General features: G+C 39.9%; 2 protein-coding genes across 4 annotated transcripts in view; one reads left to right on the top strand and one right to left on the bottom strand.

The window, feature by feature from the left end:
• CMSS1 (cms1 ribosomal small subunit homolog) overlaps positions 1–17,784 on the bottom strand; it is a 383,107-nt gene that overhangs the window by 342,515 nt on the left and 22,808 nt on the right. The gene's annotated exons all lie outside the window — the stretch shown is intronic.
• Positions 1–17,784, top strand: part of FILIP1L (filamin A interacting protein 1 like) — a 304,322-nt gene that overhangs the window by 278,824 nt on the left and 7,714 nt on the right. For all 3 annotated transcript variants that reach the window (XM_030583072.1, XM_030583061.1, XM_030583056.1), the window contains one exon: positions 14,657–14,841. In XM_030583072.1, the coding sequence (XP_030438932.1) occupies positions 14,657–14,841 (185 nt within the window). The remainder of the gene's footprint in view (positions 1–14,656; positions 14,842–17,784) is intronic.

Raw genomic sequence — 17,784 nt, 5'->3', positions numbered from 1 at the left:
TTCAGCTTTAGCATGTGCTTAATGATTATGACAGAAGACAAAGAATGACAACGGAGGGGGGAGGGACAGCTGAGTGGTTTGAGCATTGGCCTGCTAAACCCAGGGTTGTGAATTCAATCCATGAGGGGGCCATTTGGGGAACTGGGGTAAAAATCTGGGGATTGGTCCTACCTTGAGCTGCAGGTTGGACTAGATGACCTCCTGAGGTCCCTTCCAACCCTGATATTCTACAATTCTATGTATAAGGAAAAGTTTCTATTTAGAAAACACAAAAATGAATCTTAATAATCAGCAATGATGGAAAAAGAAATAAAAGTAAGGTCCACAGGAGTTTCAATTAAATAAATTTTTTAAGAAGTTCACCAGAGTATTGCAACAGCATTTTTTAAAAGATTTAAACTACACAAGATAGGGTGAGCCCAACCCAGTCTCACTTACAGCCTGATCCAAAGTGGGCTTTGCATCAAGCCCTTTGCTCCTGTTTTACATCCATTTAACTCCAACTACTTCAAAAGCTGAACTGAGTGGAACCAGAATCAGGCTCAGCATGTGATGTTCCTTAAGGCTCTTATCCTGCAATGGGCTTATTGACTTCAGCATCCACCGACTTTAATGGGAGTTACTTATCACTACGTGTTCAGCATCTTGTAGAATCAAAACCGAAAGCAGCATAATCTTACATGATGGTAATAACATACACTCTATTACATTTGGCTTTAGCATTCTTTTCTGCAGTGCCAATCCAAAATGGACAATAGATCTCTACATAACTAATTTTCAACATACACTGGTAAGATCCTGTAGGTGTGCACATTTTTCAACAGTGCATAACTCTGCAGTAATCACCAATATTCTGTTAGCAGACATTTGAAAATACTGAAAATGCCAGAGTCCTTTAAAAAAAAAATCCTATTACTGTCCTCATACATTTAGCGTTACATTTTGTTTTTATTTTAAAATTTTGTAGAAAACAAAATATTCTGGTATGTATTTGCAGGCTAACCAGATGCACAGAAATTAGTTGATTAACAACTAGGCAGTAATCTGTTACAATGTCTTTCAAAAAATTAACTATACAGCAAGAATTAGATTTAGTCATTTCCTGACCTTTGGACAGTTGCCCTGTTCTTCTGAACAAGAGTTCTATGTTAAGTGAATTAAAAGACCTAGACCAGAAATCACACCATTAAAAAGTTTAATTATTCAGCCGGATAGTGCTTATTCTTCCTTATTTATTTTTTACTAACAGACCATTTTCACTACAGGAAAATAATTTTTAATTAACAAAAGGCAAAGGAAACAGCCATAGGATATTACTATTCACAGAAAAGTTGTATCAAACTTGCCTGTGAGCCTCTTTGTCACACTTCCCATAACAGTATATCTTTTGATTAAGATCAACAGATATGCCCTCTGCCAAAGAGACTAAACATATCATACTTGCAGGGTCATGGACTCCGTGATGTATTTATTTTTGCCATTGACTTCCACGGGAGCAAGATGGAGCAACAACTTTAATTACAAGTCAGGCTTTCAGAAGACAAACTGTTCACTTTTCTCTTATTCCAAAGAGCTGATCAGCAGTGTGCAAGGGAGCAAATGCATTTCTGGATATATTTACAGACTGTAGCATAATTAATTTTACATAACATCCTTAAATAAAAGAAGGTAGCTTTAAGGTTGTCAAAAAGAAAGGAATCATTGTCTAGTGGTTGAAGGCACGGCTACTACTTCCCTATGTCATCTTGGGCAAGTCACTTCACCTCTCCAGCTCTCAATTTTCCCATCTCTAAAACAGGCATGATAATATTTACCTCTGTGGGGTGGAGGATGAAGCTCAGTTAATTTATCTATAAATTGCTTTATGAGCCCTTGATGAAAGGTGCTATATTAAAAGGTCAAAGTATTATAATATTAAAATATAATAATGAACAACAATTTAGCAAATATAAAGCATTTTTCATGAGAAGATCTCAAAATACTTTATAAAAATAGGGTCAGTATAGCTATTTCATTTTGCAAGGGAAACTACCTTTTGTGTTTTTCCAGCAGCTAGCACAACTAAGCCCCAAACCTGAGAAGGGCCTTTAAGCACTACTGTAATAATGCAAATTAATAATAATAATAGTGGAAGTACGGATACAGAGAATCTTAATCAGGCTGGATCAGATGAATTGAATCTCTGGAACAGAACACCATGCCATGCTCAAAATACAGACTGTTTTGAAGGGGAAAAAAAAAAAAAACAAGTAGATCACATCAACTGAATATTTTGCTAATCAAAACACAGACTTGCATGTCCTGCATGTGTGTTAGACAGAGAAAGAGAAAATGAAAGACTTCAGATTTTGCGTAACAGCCACTGACCCAAGGTTTTGAAGAAAATTTTCTGTTCTTTTATTTATAAAGTAAGTAAAAATAATTAAATTGGGTGCAGATGTTAAAAATGGACATTGCTTTGGGTATATTGTTAGCATAATATTAAACCATACTAGCATCACAAGAAATGGAATAATCTCTAGAGTGAAAGAAGACGTGGGTAGATTTGGTGATCTTCTTCCTTGTACCATGTACAGATTCCTTGAGATTGTCACTGACTCTCTTCCATTCTATTCTTACTTCTCTTTCCATTTTTAACTGTACCTTTGTTGTGAGAAGTCAGAACAAAAATAAGAGTAGGACATATCTGAATCTTGGGGTTCTTGTATTTAAAGATTACCAGAAAAGTGCAAAAAAAGTTTAAGTCTCTTACTGTGCTTCATTATTGTGTATGAAGAGTATCAAAGAGCTTTTTAAATATTTTGTTCTACATAATTACAATAGAAAGTGCAGATCTTTTTGTTGGAAGATTTCAGCAAGATTTCTGGAAGTACGATATCTCATAAGGTTGTAACCTGAAGTGCAGCTCTCCCTCTACACAGCTGAGGGGAGGGGAATATTTTTGGTCTTGAAAGGCGAAGAGTATAGGGGTTGCCTAGTCTTAGGGTACATCTACACTGTAGCTGGGAGGTATACTTCCAGGTTGCGTAGGTGTACACACGCAACCTTTGATGAAGCTAGTGTGCTAAAAACCACAGTGTAGCTGCAGTGGTGCAGGCACTGACACAGATTAACCGCTCGAGTACTTACTGAGGGTCACAGACAGGACTGCACTCGGGCAGCTAGCCCATACCGCCATCCACCTTGCCACAGGTAAACTGTTGTTAGATTGTTAATAGGCAGATTTAAAACAAACAAAAGGAAGGTTTTTTTTCCATACAACTCTCAGTCTACCTGTGGAACTCCTTGCCAGAGGATGTTGTAAAGGCCAAGACTATAACAGGGTTCAGAAAAGAACTAGACAAGTTCATGGAGAATAGTTCCATCAATGGCTATTAGCCAGGATGGGCAGGGATGATGTCCCAAGCCTCTGTTTGTCAGAAGCTGTGAATGGGTGACAGGATGGATCACTTGACGATTACCTGTTCTGTTCACTCCCTCTGGGGTACCTTGCATTGGCCACTATCGGAAGATAGAATACTGGGCTAGATGGACCTTTGGTCTGATCCAATACGGCCGTTCTTATTGTCTCAGTTGGAGAAAGAGAGAAAACTACAACTCAGGTTTACAGCCTCAAACAGCATCTCACAATTCAGACTTTCAGAAGATCTTGCTAGCATTCTCTACCAAAAAAGAGACTCTGCCATTTCTAATGTTAAAAACAAACTGCATGAGCGTGTGCGCGTGCCAGAAGGCGGAAGCAAGCTTGAAGCTATTCTTATATGTCACACGGAAGCAGTAAAGGACAAAAAAAACAAGACAAGTTGCTCTGTCCTGCTTCACGGTTCACTTCTACAGGGAAAAAATATTTTCTCCCCTTTTGACTTTAAGAAATTAGCACACGATGGCGAAAAAAGGATAGAAAAAAGATACTTGATTATTAAATTAAACATTTCTAGATCAGGTGTACACAAGATTTCCCTAGAAAGCAAGTTCAACTAAGGCCTCTCTTCCGTCATTCTCATAAGACAAACAGTAAGGGTCACTATATGCCCTTGAAAAACAAGAATGTCCAAAACCAATATTTTGCCCTGTTCTTTGTAAACCCCTGCAGAATGATCAACTTGAGAAGCTGCCAGCATTTCAAAGGCCACTCTTGCAAGTCTCATCATGCATTGACACCAACCCCTTCCCAGACCCATCAGTGAGCCCTTCTCCTAACAAGCCTTTGAACAAACCCTTCCCCTGGATATGGAGTCAAATCCTCAGGGAAAGAGAACGGGGGTTAACTGGTTATGGAAAGGAGGGAGCTAGCACCCTTTTCGGCACACTTCTTTGATGCTCAACATGACTGTTCCCTGTGTGTCCTCAACCGCATCCTCCCATGACAGATGTACTGGATTTTCACTTTTAAGATAAGCTCGATGGGAGCTGCTGGGTGCTCACCACATTTGGAAGTCAGGCCATTTATTTAGGTGTCTAAATATGGAAAAAGGAGATTAATTTTAGGCACACAGGTTTGAAAATCTTGCCCACTGGGAGGAGGGCCAGCCTAGTAGCACGGCACTGCTCTCTACCTTCTTGCAAGAGACATACTTTTGACTTTTGGTCCTAGTCTTCTGCTGTTTGGAAAATTCACAGGTTAAAATACTACAGAAGTAACGTGCTCATCAGATTAATGAGAGACAGCGCCTGACTTTGTTCAATAGCAATCCCTGATAGCTAGTTAAGGAGATGAATTGATGAAAATTGAAGATACAGCCAGCTAAATCCTCCTTATCCAGAAGGAGAATAGACAAGTAAAGCTGGGGGGGAAAAAAACAAAACCTTGGACTCCTTAAATCTTTTACAAGGTTTTAAAATGCATCCTTCCTCACATAGAAAAAAATTGGGAAATAATTGTATGGCAGAAGAATTAAAATGATTCTGATGCTGCTGGGCTGGGGCATGCAGATGGAAGAACCATGTGCCTGGTGACTAGGAAATATTAGATATTGAGATAGGCTAAACAAAAGCTGACTCAACTCCCAAATCTCCAGACTTAAGCAATGGGTAGAACAAACATTACGTTACCAATGTAACAAGAAAAGAAGATCTTAAGAGTTCACAGGTGGGTGTGAGAGAGACATTTTAATGCTAAAATCAAATGCTAAAACCATCCCAGTAACAGGAAGGTTTTGACAAATATAATCTGACTGTGAAATGTTATTACAAGGACAAATCCTACAATCAATCAGCCACAGAGTATTATTGCATTCTCTGCACGAGAACATAACCTCCTGTCCAACATGCTGAGGGGACTCAAACATAGAGACACATACTCGAAATCATCAGTTTAGTCAACTGTTATGACCAAACATGATTCATAACAGGGCACAGAGTGGGATTCACATATAAAGAGGTTTTAAATATACGAGAAAAGGCTTTCACTTTGTTGATGGTTTCTCTGAAAAGGGAAAAAGTGTGTGTTCACTTAGATATTGGCACTACCCTCAAAAATACTTAGCCCATACAGTACGTAACACTCTCATCTTCAAAGTACAATACTAACTTTAATTAATGTTCACAGAACCCCTGTGAAGAAGGAAAGAAACAATGTCTTCATTTTATAGCTGGATAAATTGAGATAGAGGGGTTAAGTGACTTCTTCAAAGCCACAGAGTGAGTGAGTCCTGGACAAGATTAAAACTTATAAGTTCTTAAACTCATACTCAGGTTATCACAGACCGTGTTTCTCTTTTAGAAGTGAACACCACAAAAAACCGAAACATCCCACCACAGACTAGAAGGTGAGCCTGGTTAAAACTCTTTTAAAATGTGGATTTCACAGAAGAAAAAACTTACCCTGAAATCTACAGCAGTTCCCAAGAATCCAAATGTGGACCCCATTCGTGAGCCCTTTGGGGCAGAGACTATTCTTTTCCAAATGTTTGTGCACTAACCAACACAATGGGGCCCCAAAATGGTTGACCTTTGTGTGCTCCCGCAAAGTATGTTAAATAATAAAGGATGGGGGAGGATATGTATTTACATTTTTGCACAATCAATCCCAGTATTGAAGAAATTTCTGTTTTAAAATGCATTTACGTCTAGTCCTACAGCTTCAAATGCATCTTTTTTTGGGTGACCAGAGAGCAAGTGTGAAAAATCTGGACTTTTTTTGAGGGGTAGGAAGGTAGAGTTGGCTAAATAAGACAAAGCTCCTAATATCGGGACATCTGGTCACCCTAATCATTTTGAAAACAAAACACTATAAAAAAAGTTATCACAGCAATCCTTAGTTGCCCAGAATCTGTACAAAAGAATCTCTGCTGCCAACAATCTTATGCAAGGAATAGATAAACAGATTTAAACCAAGAGGAAATGAGTTTATTGAAAACATTACCAATGTACATGGAGGTAATGGGCTAACATACAAGTGTAAACACTGCCCTCTACTGGATAGAATCAATCCTACTCAAGTACTGGCACTTCTAGGGGCCAGCCTACAGAGTGAATAAATCCTCTAATTAAACTACTAACAGAAAATGGAGATTTCCCTTTAAACTCAAGCAGTACCTTGCTTTTGGAGCACAGGCTTGTCTTCACTAGACAATTTAATTGCATTTAAACACAATTTTTAACTACTGAGTTAGGTGACACAACACTGACCATGGATGACTAGTCACTGCAGACAAGAACAAATTGCGTTCATCATCACATCAGCTACTCCTTGGTCAACCCGGGCCCTGATAGACATTACCCACAGCTCACTGATGATGACCTGATGATGGGCACAAAATGTCTTTGTTTATGCTGACCATTCAGCACTGTGTCAGCTATCTCAATTATTAAAAGCCAAGTTTAAAGATGATAAAATCTCCTAGTTAAGACAATCCTGAAGAGAAGAAGGGTATATGATAAAATTTTGGTAGTTAAGGTTTTTTGAAAGGGACTCTGGATATTTTGGCTTCTATTCCCAACTCTGCCTGATTCCCTGTGCGACCTATCTGTGCCTCAGTTCCCCACCATCAAAATGGGGATATTAAGACTTGCCGTTTTTATACGGTGCTCAGATATTGTGGAGATGAGATCCACAGAAAAGTCTAAAAAATAATATCTTTATGCACCAGACCTCCCCTGTGTGGTTGAGCTTTTGACAACAATCATGTCACAGGTGCAGAAATTGCATCTACTTCTAATATGAATTTTCCTTCTGAATAGTTCAAGTTTGTGAAACTAAGCAGCTCTATTCTGCTCTCGCTGCAAATAAAAGACTCTACAATAAAAATCAAGATACCCTTGGGGCATCATATGCATTGTAACGCAAAAATCAACACCACAAGTTATTATAATTAACCTTTTTTAAATACTTTCTTCCTCTAACTTCCATTTTAAAGAGACTAACAGTTAAAAATGGCAAAATCCAAGAGTCCTTCGTTCCACAGCATGAGCTGTCCATTATATGCAAAATTATAGGGTTAGGATTATCCAGTGAGCCAACTGGCTCAACACCCTTGGTACTTTACAATATGGTAATAGTGAGCCATTCACACTGCTACAGTTAAGGACCTGTCAGTATTTTTACAGAGACACCAGTTCTTAAGGCGTTTACAATTCAACCATAAAAATACGATCCAGTTTAACGCTTGGCATTCAGGCTTGAATACCCAGGAGCATTTCCCCGCCCTGGCCCGCCCTCCCCCTTTTTTTTTTTAAGTTCTATATGCAATTCAACGTCAACTAGCCTTTTTTTTTTAATTAAACGCAGTGCCAGAATTTTTTAAATTTCTCCTAAAGGTTTTGAAATGGCAGTGTGCACTTTAGGTGCAATAGCCACCATCGTACAGCTGAAACAGTTTTATTGATATCTTCCCCCCCCGTTACTAATTGTAACAACAAATGAATAAATTTTAATAATAAAGTAATAATGATATGTCTCAGGCACAGATCACAAAAGGCCAGCCTGTGTTATACATGTTCGATGGTACCTTGTACCACAAATAGTCACATTGAAATGGGTATCACAATCGGACACAAAGCATTTTACAAAGGAGGACAAGAATCATTAACCCCACTTCACAAATGAGGAAACAGGTTCAGAAATGTGAAGTGACTTGCCCACAGTCAAAAAGTGAGTCAGTGGCATAGCCAGGATTAAAACACAGGTGTCTAGATTCTCCATTCTGCACCCTAACCATGCACTACAGTCAGTTACTGTAGGGTTTGTTCATGGGCCCTGCCTCTGCAGTTTGAATAAAGAAAATAAAAAAGCATAGAAGAAGAAATTTTTGAGAGGAAAGGCACTGTGTAAACTGACTACTTACAGATATATGAAAAAGACAGGCCATATTTTGAAAAAGTCAGCCAGCCATGACAGCATCCCTTTAAATCAGAAGATAGAAACTACAGAGAAACGTGGTTGCAGATGCTTTGTTTGCGCTTCTGTAACTAAACTGGTTTTGTTTAACATTAATACCTCTGAAGAAGAATAACCAATCTAGTGCCAGTTTGGTATATGAACTACTACAGCACGATTTAAGTGAAGCTATTCAGCATTACTGGATTCCTGTTCATTTCAGACCTGAAAATCCTCCATGGACCAGCTTCCCTCTGGTCACACCTACTGTGTTCTACGTACATCCCACTATCTTCCAAGTGTCTGCACAAAGGCCTTCTCCTCTGCAGCTCCTGCAAGCATCTCTACCCTATCAACTTGCTTCTTTTTATTCAAATTTCAGCTCCAAAATGTCTTTTTGTCCCTCAGCTAAGGTCCCTCTTAAAAGTCAGACTACTTATTTTGGTATCTTCGGAGGGTACGTAGGCTGTCTGAAGTTAAGCATCAAGTTGGGAATTCTTGGCCTCAGAGTGTTGACCAGGGTTCCATAAGGCAAAGACAGAAGAGAGTACATTAGCAATTGTAAAAAACAAAATAGTACAGCAGTTACGTAAACCCCTACAGCAACAAGATGCAGCATTTGGGACCTTTGTTGCAGAATAGTATACCTCAATAAAACAGGACTAACTCGGTGATTCTCAAACTTTTGTACTGGTGACCCCTTTCACATAGCAAGCCTCCGAGTGTGACACCCCCCGATAAATGAAGAGCACTTTCTAATATATTTAACACCATTATAAATGCTGGAGGCAAAGCAGGGTTTGGGGTGGAGGCTGACAGCTGACGACCCCCCATGTAATAACCTTGTAACCCCCTCAGTTGTCCCGACCCCCAGTTTGAGACCCCCTGGACTAACTGGAAGGGCGTTGGGGTGGGGGAGGCTGGAGAGAACTATACAAATCAACAATTTATCATTTGGCAACTTAAAAGAGAATGCTACTTTGGGCCCAATCCTGCCCTCCTTACTTAGACCTAACTCACTCTTGAAAAGGACAGCAGGACTGAGCTGTTAATGACTTCAGGAAGCACACAGAGAAATGTTTTAAAACAAGGGGTAAGCAATCACCACATTTCTTTTTGGCAGCCTCATTCATATGCCCTTTCTAGATCAGGCTCAGACTTCAACTTCCCTCAGCAATCTAAGGACAAACTAAGATATGTCAAGATATGCATATGGTTGTTTGCATAACAGGTCTGTTCAGAGCTGTCCCACAGCCAACACAGAGTTTGAGCAAAACAAAAATTAAGAGAGGACTCCCTCTGCTGTTCAAACCTTTCAAACCAAAGTGCTGAAAAAGAACCGAATTTAATGTTATCTTTCCTTGATGCATTTCTATAATTCAGGCAGAAAGATATATGAGGAAAGCTAGCCATGAGCACTGCACCCTCCCCTTTGTCCGTTAATGAAAGGCATAAATCCCTAAAACAGGAAAACATGCAGCCACATGTCATGCTAGGTGTACCACAGAATGGAGAGTTAGGGTTCAAGCAGATGGAGACAGCCATCAGATAGCTAGAACTGGTACCTTTCAACATGCCCATCTTGTCCCCCCCACACCCCTCCTGCTTTACACACACACACACACACACACACACACACACACACACACACACACACACACACACACACACACTCACTCTTCTGTACCCCAAAAAAGGGTTAATTTACACAGATGACTCGGAAAACAAAAAAGGAGAAAAATTCTAATTTGTTAAAATATCTGACAGTGTTTCATTTAAAAAAGGGCCATCATTACAATTCCATATCATTTTAATGACTGCTGACATTACTGCCAACAAACCTTAACATATTTTACAAGCTAATCTAATTCTGCAAAATTAATATCTGAATCTAATGTTTTACTATCGTGCTTATAGACTGAGACCCATTGCTTGCTTTGCACATCTCAAACAAGGCCTACTTTTAAAGTCTAAACAGCAAGAATGTCTTTTTTTATACTTCCCCTTAGTTAGTAGACCTGTATGTATTATTACACAATGGAAAACTTTGGAAATGGCTATGTCCCAGATAGATAGTATCTTGGAATGGGCTAGTTTCTAGGGTTGTTTGGAGAGCAGAAGTGGGAACTGTGATGAAAAAGGGACGCTGGGTGCTGGGAAGCATCAGTTGCTACTTAAAGGATGATTTAATTGAATTCCACACCCCCTCCCAACTCTCTGAACAGGGAGCAGAGAGGGGAGGGCATTTACATAGGGGAGGTCAGGGAGACCAATAGCAGTATTGAGGGACAGAGGGAGCAGGCAGGTGTATCAGCTCAGGGAATGCTTCTTCTGGTTGTCAGAAAGAAGACTGGAAAGCTGACAGAACCTTTCATCTTCCCAGGGAAGGGGCACAGAGAAGAGGGAATCAGTATGCAACAGGGTGGTGTGTATTTGCAGACATTATTCTCGATGGGAATACTTACTTTCCTTCACTGACCCAGAACTAATATCACACTGAAGAAACAAAAACCAGCACACACAATATTCTAATGGTTGACACCTTCCAAGTAATGCAGCGGTAATAACTATAAAGTAATAACAACGAAGAGTCCTTGCAGCACCTTAGAGACTAACAAATTTATTTGGGCATAAGCTTTCATGGGCTAGAACCCACTTCATCAGATGCAGTAAAGGTAATAACTAGAACATAACCATTGCCATGCTGTACATTCAAGACTAGACAAGGAACTAATTGAGGATTCATTCTATAGAACTCTCACCATATAACCATAACAACTGTGGTACTTCACACTCAAGAATCTAAACATGCGTTACAGACAATAATTCTCACCATGACGCAAGGGGACAATCTAGGTAAGGTAACCCAAAAATGTTGTTTTCAACCCTCATATCCGAGATTCACATTTTTCAATCAATCTTTTAGTCCCTAACACTGCAAACACTTAAGTAGGTGCTTAACTTTACGTGTGTCAATAGGAGACTGTCAGACAAAGTAAAGCACCTAAGCACATGCTTAAACTGGATTCAGCCTTTAGTTCTGAAAACTGAACGTTCGTGTTTTTTACTATATTCATTCCTCTCTCTCTCTTTGAGCATCCATTCTTGAACAACTGTGAGACAGGGCTGGTGAAAAAGAAAACTACTTTCAGGTGTTGAAAGAGGAGGAAAAGAACTATAAAAACAGTTTACCGGTTTAAGGCCTTGTCTACACATAAAAGTTTCACCCCTTAAACAATGCTGGTATAGTCAAAGTGCTACTACTACCCTAGGTGTGGATGCAGTTATACTGGCTTCGAAACACATGGACCGCTTACTCACACATGGATAAGTCTTATACCAGTATAGAGAACCTTTACAGCCAGTGTAACTGCATCCACACTCGGGATTGTAATGGCATAACTATTTTCGTTCACACAATTAAAATTTGAAAAAATTAAACAAAAAAAAAATCACACCTTAACCAAAACAGTTTTACAGATACAAAAACTATGTAGACCAGGCCTTATCAAATGAACCATTTCTCTAATACACATATCAGTAACAATATCAAATGAACCTGAAACATCAGTGAGAAACTGCAAAGCCACATTAAATCATAATTTAAAAACACCAAATAAACCTTTTTCTGCAATGGGAAATCTGATTCCTGCAAAATACACAAACAAAAAATTAACATCAGCTGGAAATTGTTAACAAATAAATTATTGTTTTAAGAAGGCTAACAAAGGTGATCAGCCACTTATTGCACGAGCACTTCAACAGATTTATTTTAAACTGTTTACCTACACTGGAATATCTCCCCAAAGGAAAACACTGTATTGTAAAATGCCGTTAAACCTCCAGCAACAATTCAAGGAAAGAGGAAAAACATTACTTAACTATTTATCCACTTATCACAATTGTTCTTATAATTAACCTCGAAACTACTAATCCTCAGCAACCTCACCAGCATTAATGGAATGTTTACCATTTTTTCTCAAAATATTTCTGTTTAAATCAAATGTTGTTTTGCCTTATGCTTATAAAGCAACATCTCACCCATCCACCCACATATATCCACACGTAATAAAGAAAAAAAAAGTTACTTTTCTTCCTTAATTCTTTCTCTGATTTCTTAATACAGTGAAGATGAATACAATAAACATTGTATTCAAAGCAAGTTCTGCCTCCAGTACAAAAATAAATATATTACTCTATTGCTGAAGGAAGTTAAATGACAGTACTGAGACACTCTAATCCTGGAAAGTCAGTTTAAATTTTTCTTTTTCTTAATTTCATTATGATACACTCAACTCCTTGAACATCCTAAACAATTGTACTGTTACCTTGTCACCCCTTCATTTGTTAGTTCAGTCACCAGCTGCATATAGACTGAATCCTGGACTGTGAGCTCTCTGGAACCTTTGTTTTATTGGTTTGTACAAAGCCCAGTACAATGGCGCCCCTAAAAAGAACAGTTCTACTCTCTCTTTACTGTTCACATTCTTCAAACAATTAAACCTATGCATCCCCATGGAATGGCCATCTGGCCAAGCTATGCCTAAGTATTTCTTTAAATCTTTGCTAATAAGGCAGCTCCAGTTCTTTTTGGTGCTCTCCAGTTTGTTTAAGTGGGAGGGATAGCTCAGTGGTTTGAGCATTGACCTGCTAAACCCAGGGTTGTGAGTTCAATTCTTGAGGGGGCCACTTAGTGATCAGGGCAAAAATTGGTCCTGCTAGTGAAGGCAGGGGACTGGACTTGATGACCTTTCAAGGTCTCTTCCAGTTCTAGGAGATTGGTATATCTCCTTTTTTTTTTTTTTCCAAAGGGCAAGGAGGCCGAAGGCAGCAGGCGACCCGATTTTCAGTGGCACTCACACTGCCCGGGTCCTGGACACCAGTCTGGGGGGGCTCTGCATTTTAATTTAATTTTAAATGACACTTCTTAAACATTTTTAAAACCTTATTTACTCAACATACAACAATAGTTTTGTTATACATTATAGACTTATAGAAAGAGACCTTCTAAAAACATTAAAATGTATTACTGACAGGCAAAACCTTAAATTAGAATAAATGAAGACTTGGCACACCACTTCTGAAAGGTTGCTGACCCCTGGTCTAGAGTTTTACACACACACACACACGAGATTAACACTAAGGAGGTGCCCAGAACAACAGTAAGTACTCATACAGTCACTTACATCAATAGACATCAACATACTTTGAAATTATGAAGGAAGATTAATATCATCCCCATTTTACAAGTGGGGAAACTAGAGCACAGAGACATTAAATGATTTGTCCAAAATCACACAACAAGCCCATAGCAGAGCTGGGAAAAGATCCCAGGTATCTTCACTCTCAGTCCTGTGCTGTGTCATGATGCATCCCTGGAAGGGAGGGTGCACCGAAATCAATACTTGAGGCAGGTCTCACAGAAGCTGTACAGGGAAGTGCTATCAATATCACATCCGTCCTTCATGATATGGTGCCTTAGGTTACACATCTTGATGTACATTGGCATTTTTTCCCTAATCACATGGCATAGAAATAGACTCATGCACTTTAAGGTCAGAAGGGACCATTATGATCATCTAGTCTGACCTCCTGCACAATGCAGGCCACAGAATCTCACCCGCCCGTTCCTGTAAAAAACCCCTAACCTATATCTGAGTTACTGAAGTCCTCAAATCATGGTTTAAAGACCTCAAGGTGCAGAGAATCCTCCAGCAAGTGACCCATGCCCCATGCTGCAGAGGAAGGTGAAAAATCTCCAGGGTCTCTGCCAATCTGCCCTGGAGGAAATTTCCCTCCTGACCCCAAATATGGCAATCAGCTAAACCCTGAGCATGTGGGCAAGACTCACCAGCTAGACACCTAGGAAAGAATTCTCTGTAGTAACTCAGATCCCACCCCATCTAACATGACCATCTCTAAAATACATTTTTTTCCACTCAGTATTCAGTTGATTTAGCCAAAAGGTGCATTTTGTTGTAGACTGTTATCGCTCAGTCAAGAATAAAATACTTGTGTTGCTGCAAAACCCCATAAACTCTTCTGAGACTTTTCTTGAATTACACAGACTTTGCTACCCACGTAGAGACAAGAAACCTCCAACAGTCTCCAAAGAGTAACAAGGCACTCATTCTTCCCCCAACATTTTTGTATTCAAAAACTATAGTTTCATGTGCCTCAGTGTATCATTAAAAATAAAACAAAACAGAAAATCAAGGAAAACTACGACAACAGTTCTTAATTAGATCAATTTATATGTTCTTTTCTGAGAAAGAGCACTAAAGAACTATACAAACCACCCACCCTAACTGCTTACATTTTTTCTTGGTTTATTTCAAGATTGCTGATGTTTTCCATCGTACAATTCCCACTCGGATTCCCAAACCAAAGTCCATGAGCGCAACTAAATTACCTGTGAAAATACCTACTGGGCATTTCAACAAACCACTCCAAGAAAGCAATGCTGGAAAACGACACATCATGAGAACTGTATCTAACACTTACCTTCAAAATGGAGGGAAAAGGTAAACAACTCTCTGCAATGTCCAGGAGTAAAATATATTTGTTGAGTAATGTGAATCATCGTAGCAATTACTTCAAAGGGCTGTTTCAGAAAAAGGTAATGTTTCCACAAATAGTGAGATAAAACTATTCACAGATCTGTAAAAAAAGACTGCAACACTCAGGCTAGAACCACAACACATCAGTAACACTCTCTGGACCAAACTGTGCTCTCAGTGCTCCAGTGTAAATCCTGATTTACTGCAAGTTAAATGACAACAGAATTTGGCCCTTACCATGAAGTGACAAATTAAATTGCTAAATGAGTTTCTATTATAAACCAAAATTTGGCACACACACCTCTGCAACTAATAACCACAACCTTAATTCCACCCTAGTAGATTTACAATGATTACAGTCATGACAAGTTAACACACAAGGATTTTCATTTCAGTTGGTCTTATGAAATTGTGTTTTAATGTGGATATTTTTAGGTTAAAATTTAAGTGAGAGAATATAATACTTGGCAAACTATCCTGATACAAATGAAAGAAAGGAAGAAGCAGCCACAGCTTGGGCCACGCCCCATTCAAGCCACCACTGGCCCTATAAAAGGGCTGTGAGGCAGTAGTTCAGGTAGTCTCTCTCTGGCTAGAGAGAGAAAGACTGGGGTGCCTATGAGCTAAGAAGGGTACCTGGAGTGGAGCAGGGCTGGGGGAATGGCCAGAGGAGCTGGAGAACTCCAGGCTGGAAACCCCCACAGCCTGCAGGCCTTGCTGAAGGCCTAAAGTAGGTACTGGGGTTGCAGAGGGGGAGCCCAGGAGTAGGTAAAGGCAGCAGGTCCAAACCCCCCTTGCTGATGATGAGTGGTTCATAGACTGCAGTCTGCCCCCGTGAGTGGGAGCTGGATGGTGACTGGCAGTAGCCACTGAAGTGAGATGGGGATAGAGGGTTGAGGGTTTCCTGGGCAAGGGAAACCTGGAGAGTGGGGGTACTGCCAGGGGGCAGCACCCAAGATAAAGGGGTGGGACACTGGAGCCTGAGGCAAGCAGGACATCAGCCAGCAGAGTGCACTCTGGAGCTACAGAGTAATTCCCAGGACGACCAGCAGGAGGAGCTGCACCAGTGAGTATCGCCCCGCCACATTCTGCTTGAGGGGGGCGTGGGAGAAGAGAAAACTAATAACCAACAACACCCTGAAGACTGAGCTGTTTAATACCTATTTCGCTTCAGTCCTCATTAAAAAGATTAAATTGTGATCAGATGCTTAACACAATGAATATTAACAACACGGAGGAAGGAAGACAGAACAAGTTACAAAAAACTTAGTTAAGTGAGATGCATTTAAGTTTGCAGGGCCTGAAGAGTTTCACTCTAGGGCCTGGTCTACACTGGAGGGCGGGAATTGTAGCTGAAGTCAACATATTTTAGATTAAATTAAAATTCCTTACTTCGCGTCCTCGCAGCACTGGATCAACGGCCACGGCTCCCCTGTCGACTTTGCTTCCCCTTCTCGCACTGCTGGAGTTCAGCAGTCAAAGGGAGAGTGATCACGATAGATCCTTGGTGAATCGATTGCTACCTGCCAATCGGCTGGTAGTGCAGACGTACCCTATGATACTTAAAGAACTATCTGAAACAATCTCAGAACTACTAGCAATTATCTTTGAGAATCCTTGGAGGTCGGGTGACGCTCAGAGGGCTCGACAAGGACAAATGTATCTATATATTTTAAAAAGGGGAACAAAGAGGACACAGGGAATTTTAGACTTGTCAGCGTGCTGTTGATTCCTGGAAAGATACTGGAACAATTTACTGAATAATCTATTTGTACCTAGAGGATAACAGGGTGATAAATGATAAGCCATGTGGATCTGTCAAGAAGAAATCATGCCAAACCAATCCAATTTCATTCTTTGAGAGGGCTGCTAGCCTACTGTGTGGGGGTGGGGGGAGCAGTTGACATTATATATCTTGATTTTAGTAAGACTTTTCACACAGTCCTACATGACACTGTCATAAGCCAAAAAAAAGAAATGTAGTCTAGATGAAGTTACTATAAGATGGGTGCACAACTGCTTGAAAGACTACTCAAAGAGTAGTTCTCAACAGTTTGCTTTCAAACTGGGAGTGTGTATCTAGAGGGGTGCCACAGGGATCTGTCCTGGGTCCAGTACTATTCAATATTTTTATTAATGAGTCGCATAACGGAATGAATATACTTATAAAATCCCTGCAGGTGACACCAAGCTGGGAGGGGTTGCAGGCATTTTGGAGGACATGATTAGAATTCAAAATTGACAAATTGGAGAATTGGTCTGAAATCAACAAGATGAAATAAAACAAAGACTAGTGCAAAGTACTACACTCCAGAAGGAAAAATCAAACTCACAACTACAAAATGGGGAATAACTGGCTAGGTGGTAGTACTGCTGAAAAGTATCACCTTGTTTACTCCTTCAATTTGTGATCCAGTATAACCCCCAGATCCAACTGCAAAAAATGCTAGTATTCTGGGGTATAACAAGAGAAGTGTCAGATTTAAGACACTGGAAGTAATGTTCCACTCTGCTCAGCATTAGTGAGTTCTCAGCTGGAGTACTGTGTCCTGTTTTGGATGCCCCACTTCCACGTGGACAAATTGGAGAGAGTCCACAGGAGAGCAACAAAAATTATAAAGTGTTTAGAAAACATGACCTATGAGGAAAGAGTTAAAAAACTGGGCATGTTTAGTCTTGAGAAAAGAAGCCTAAGAGGTGAACTGATTGTAACAACCCTTAACATATTTGAAGACTGAGAGGACAATGATCAACTGATCTTCATGTCCACTGACCATAGGACAAGAAGCAATTGAAAATCTGCAGCAAGGGAGATTTAGGTTAGATATTAGGAAACATTTTCTAACTATAAGGATAAGCAAGTACCAGAAGAGGTTATGCAGGGAGGTTGTGGAATCCTTGTCATTG

Source organism: Gopherus evgoodei, chromosome 1 (genome assembly GCF_007399415.2).
Source record: "Gopherus evgoodei ecotype Sinaloan lineage chromosome 1, rGopEvg1_v1.p, whole genome shotgun sequence".
In the NCBI taxonomy this organism is placed as follows: Eukaryota; Metazoa; Chordata; order Testudines; family Testudinidae; genus Gopherus; species Gopherus evgoodei.
This window is presented reverse-complemented; position numbering and strand designations above follow the sequence as displayed.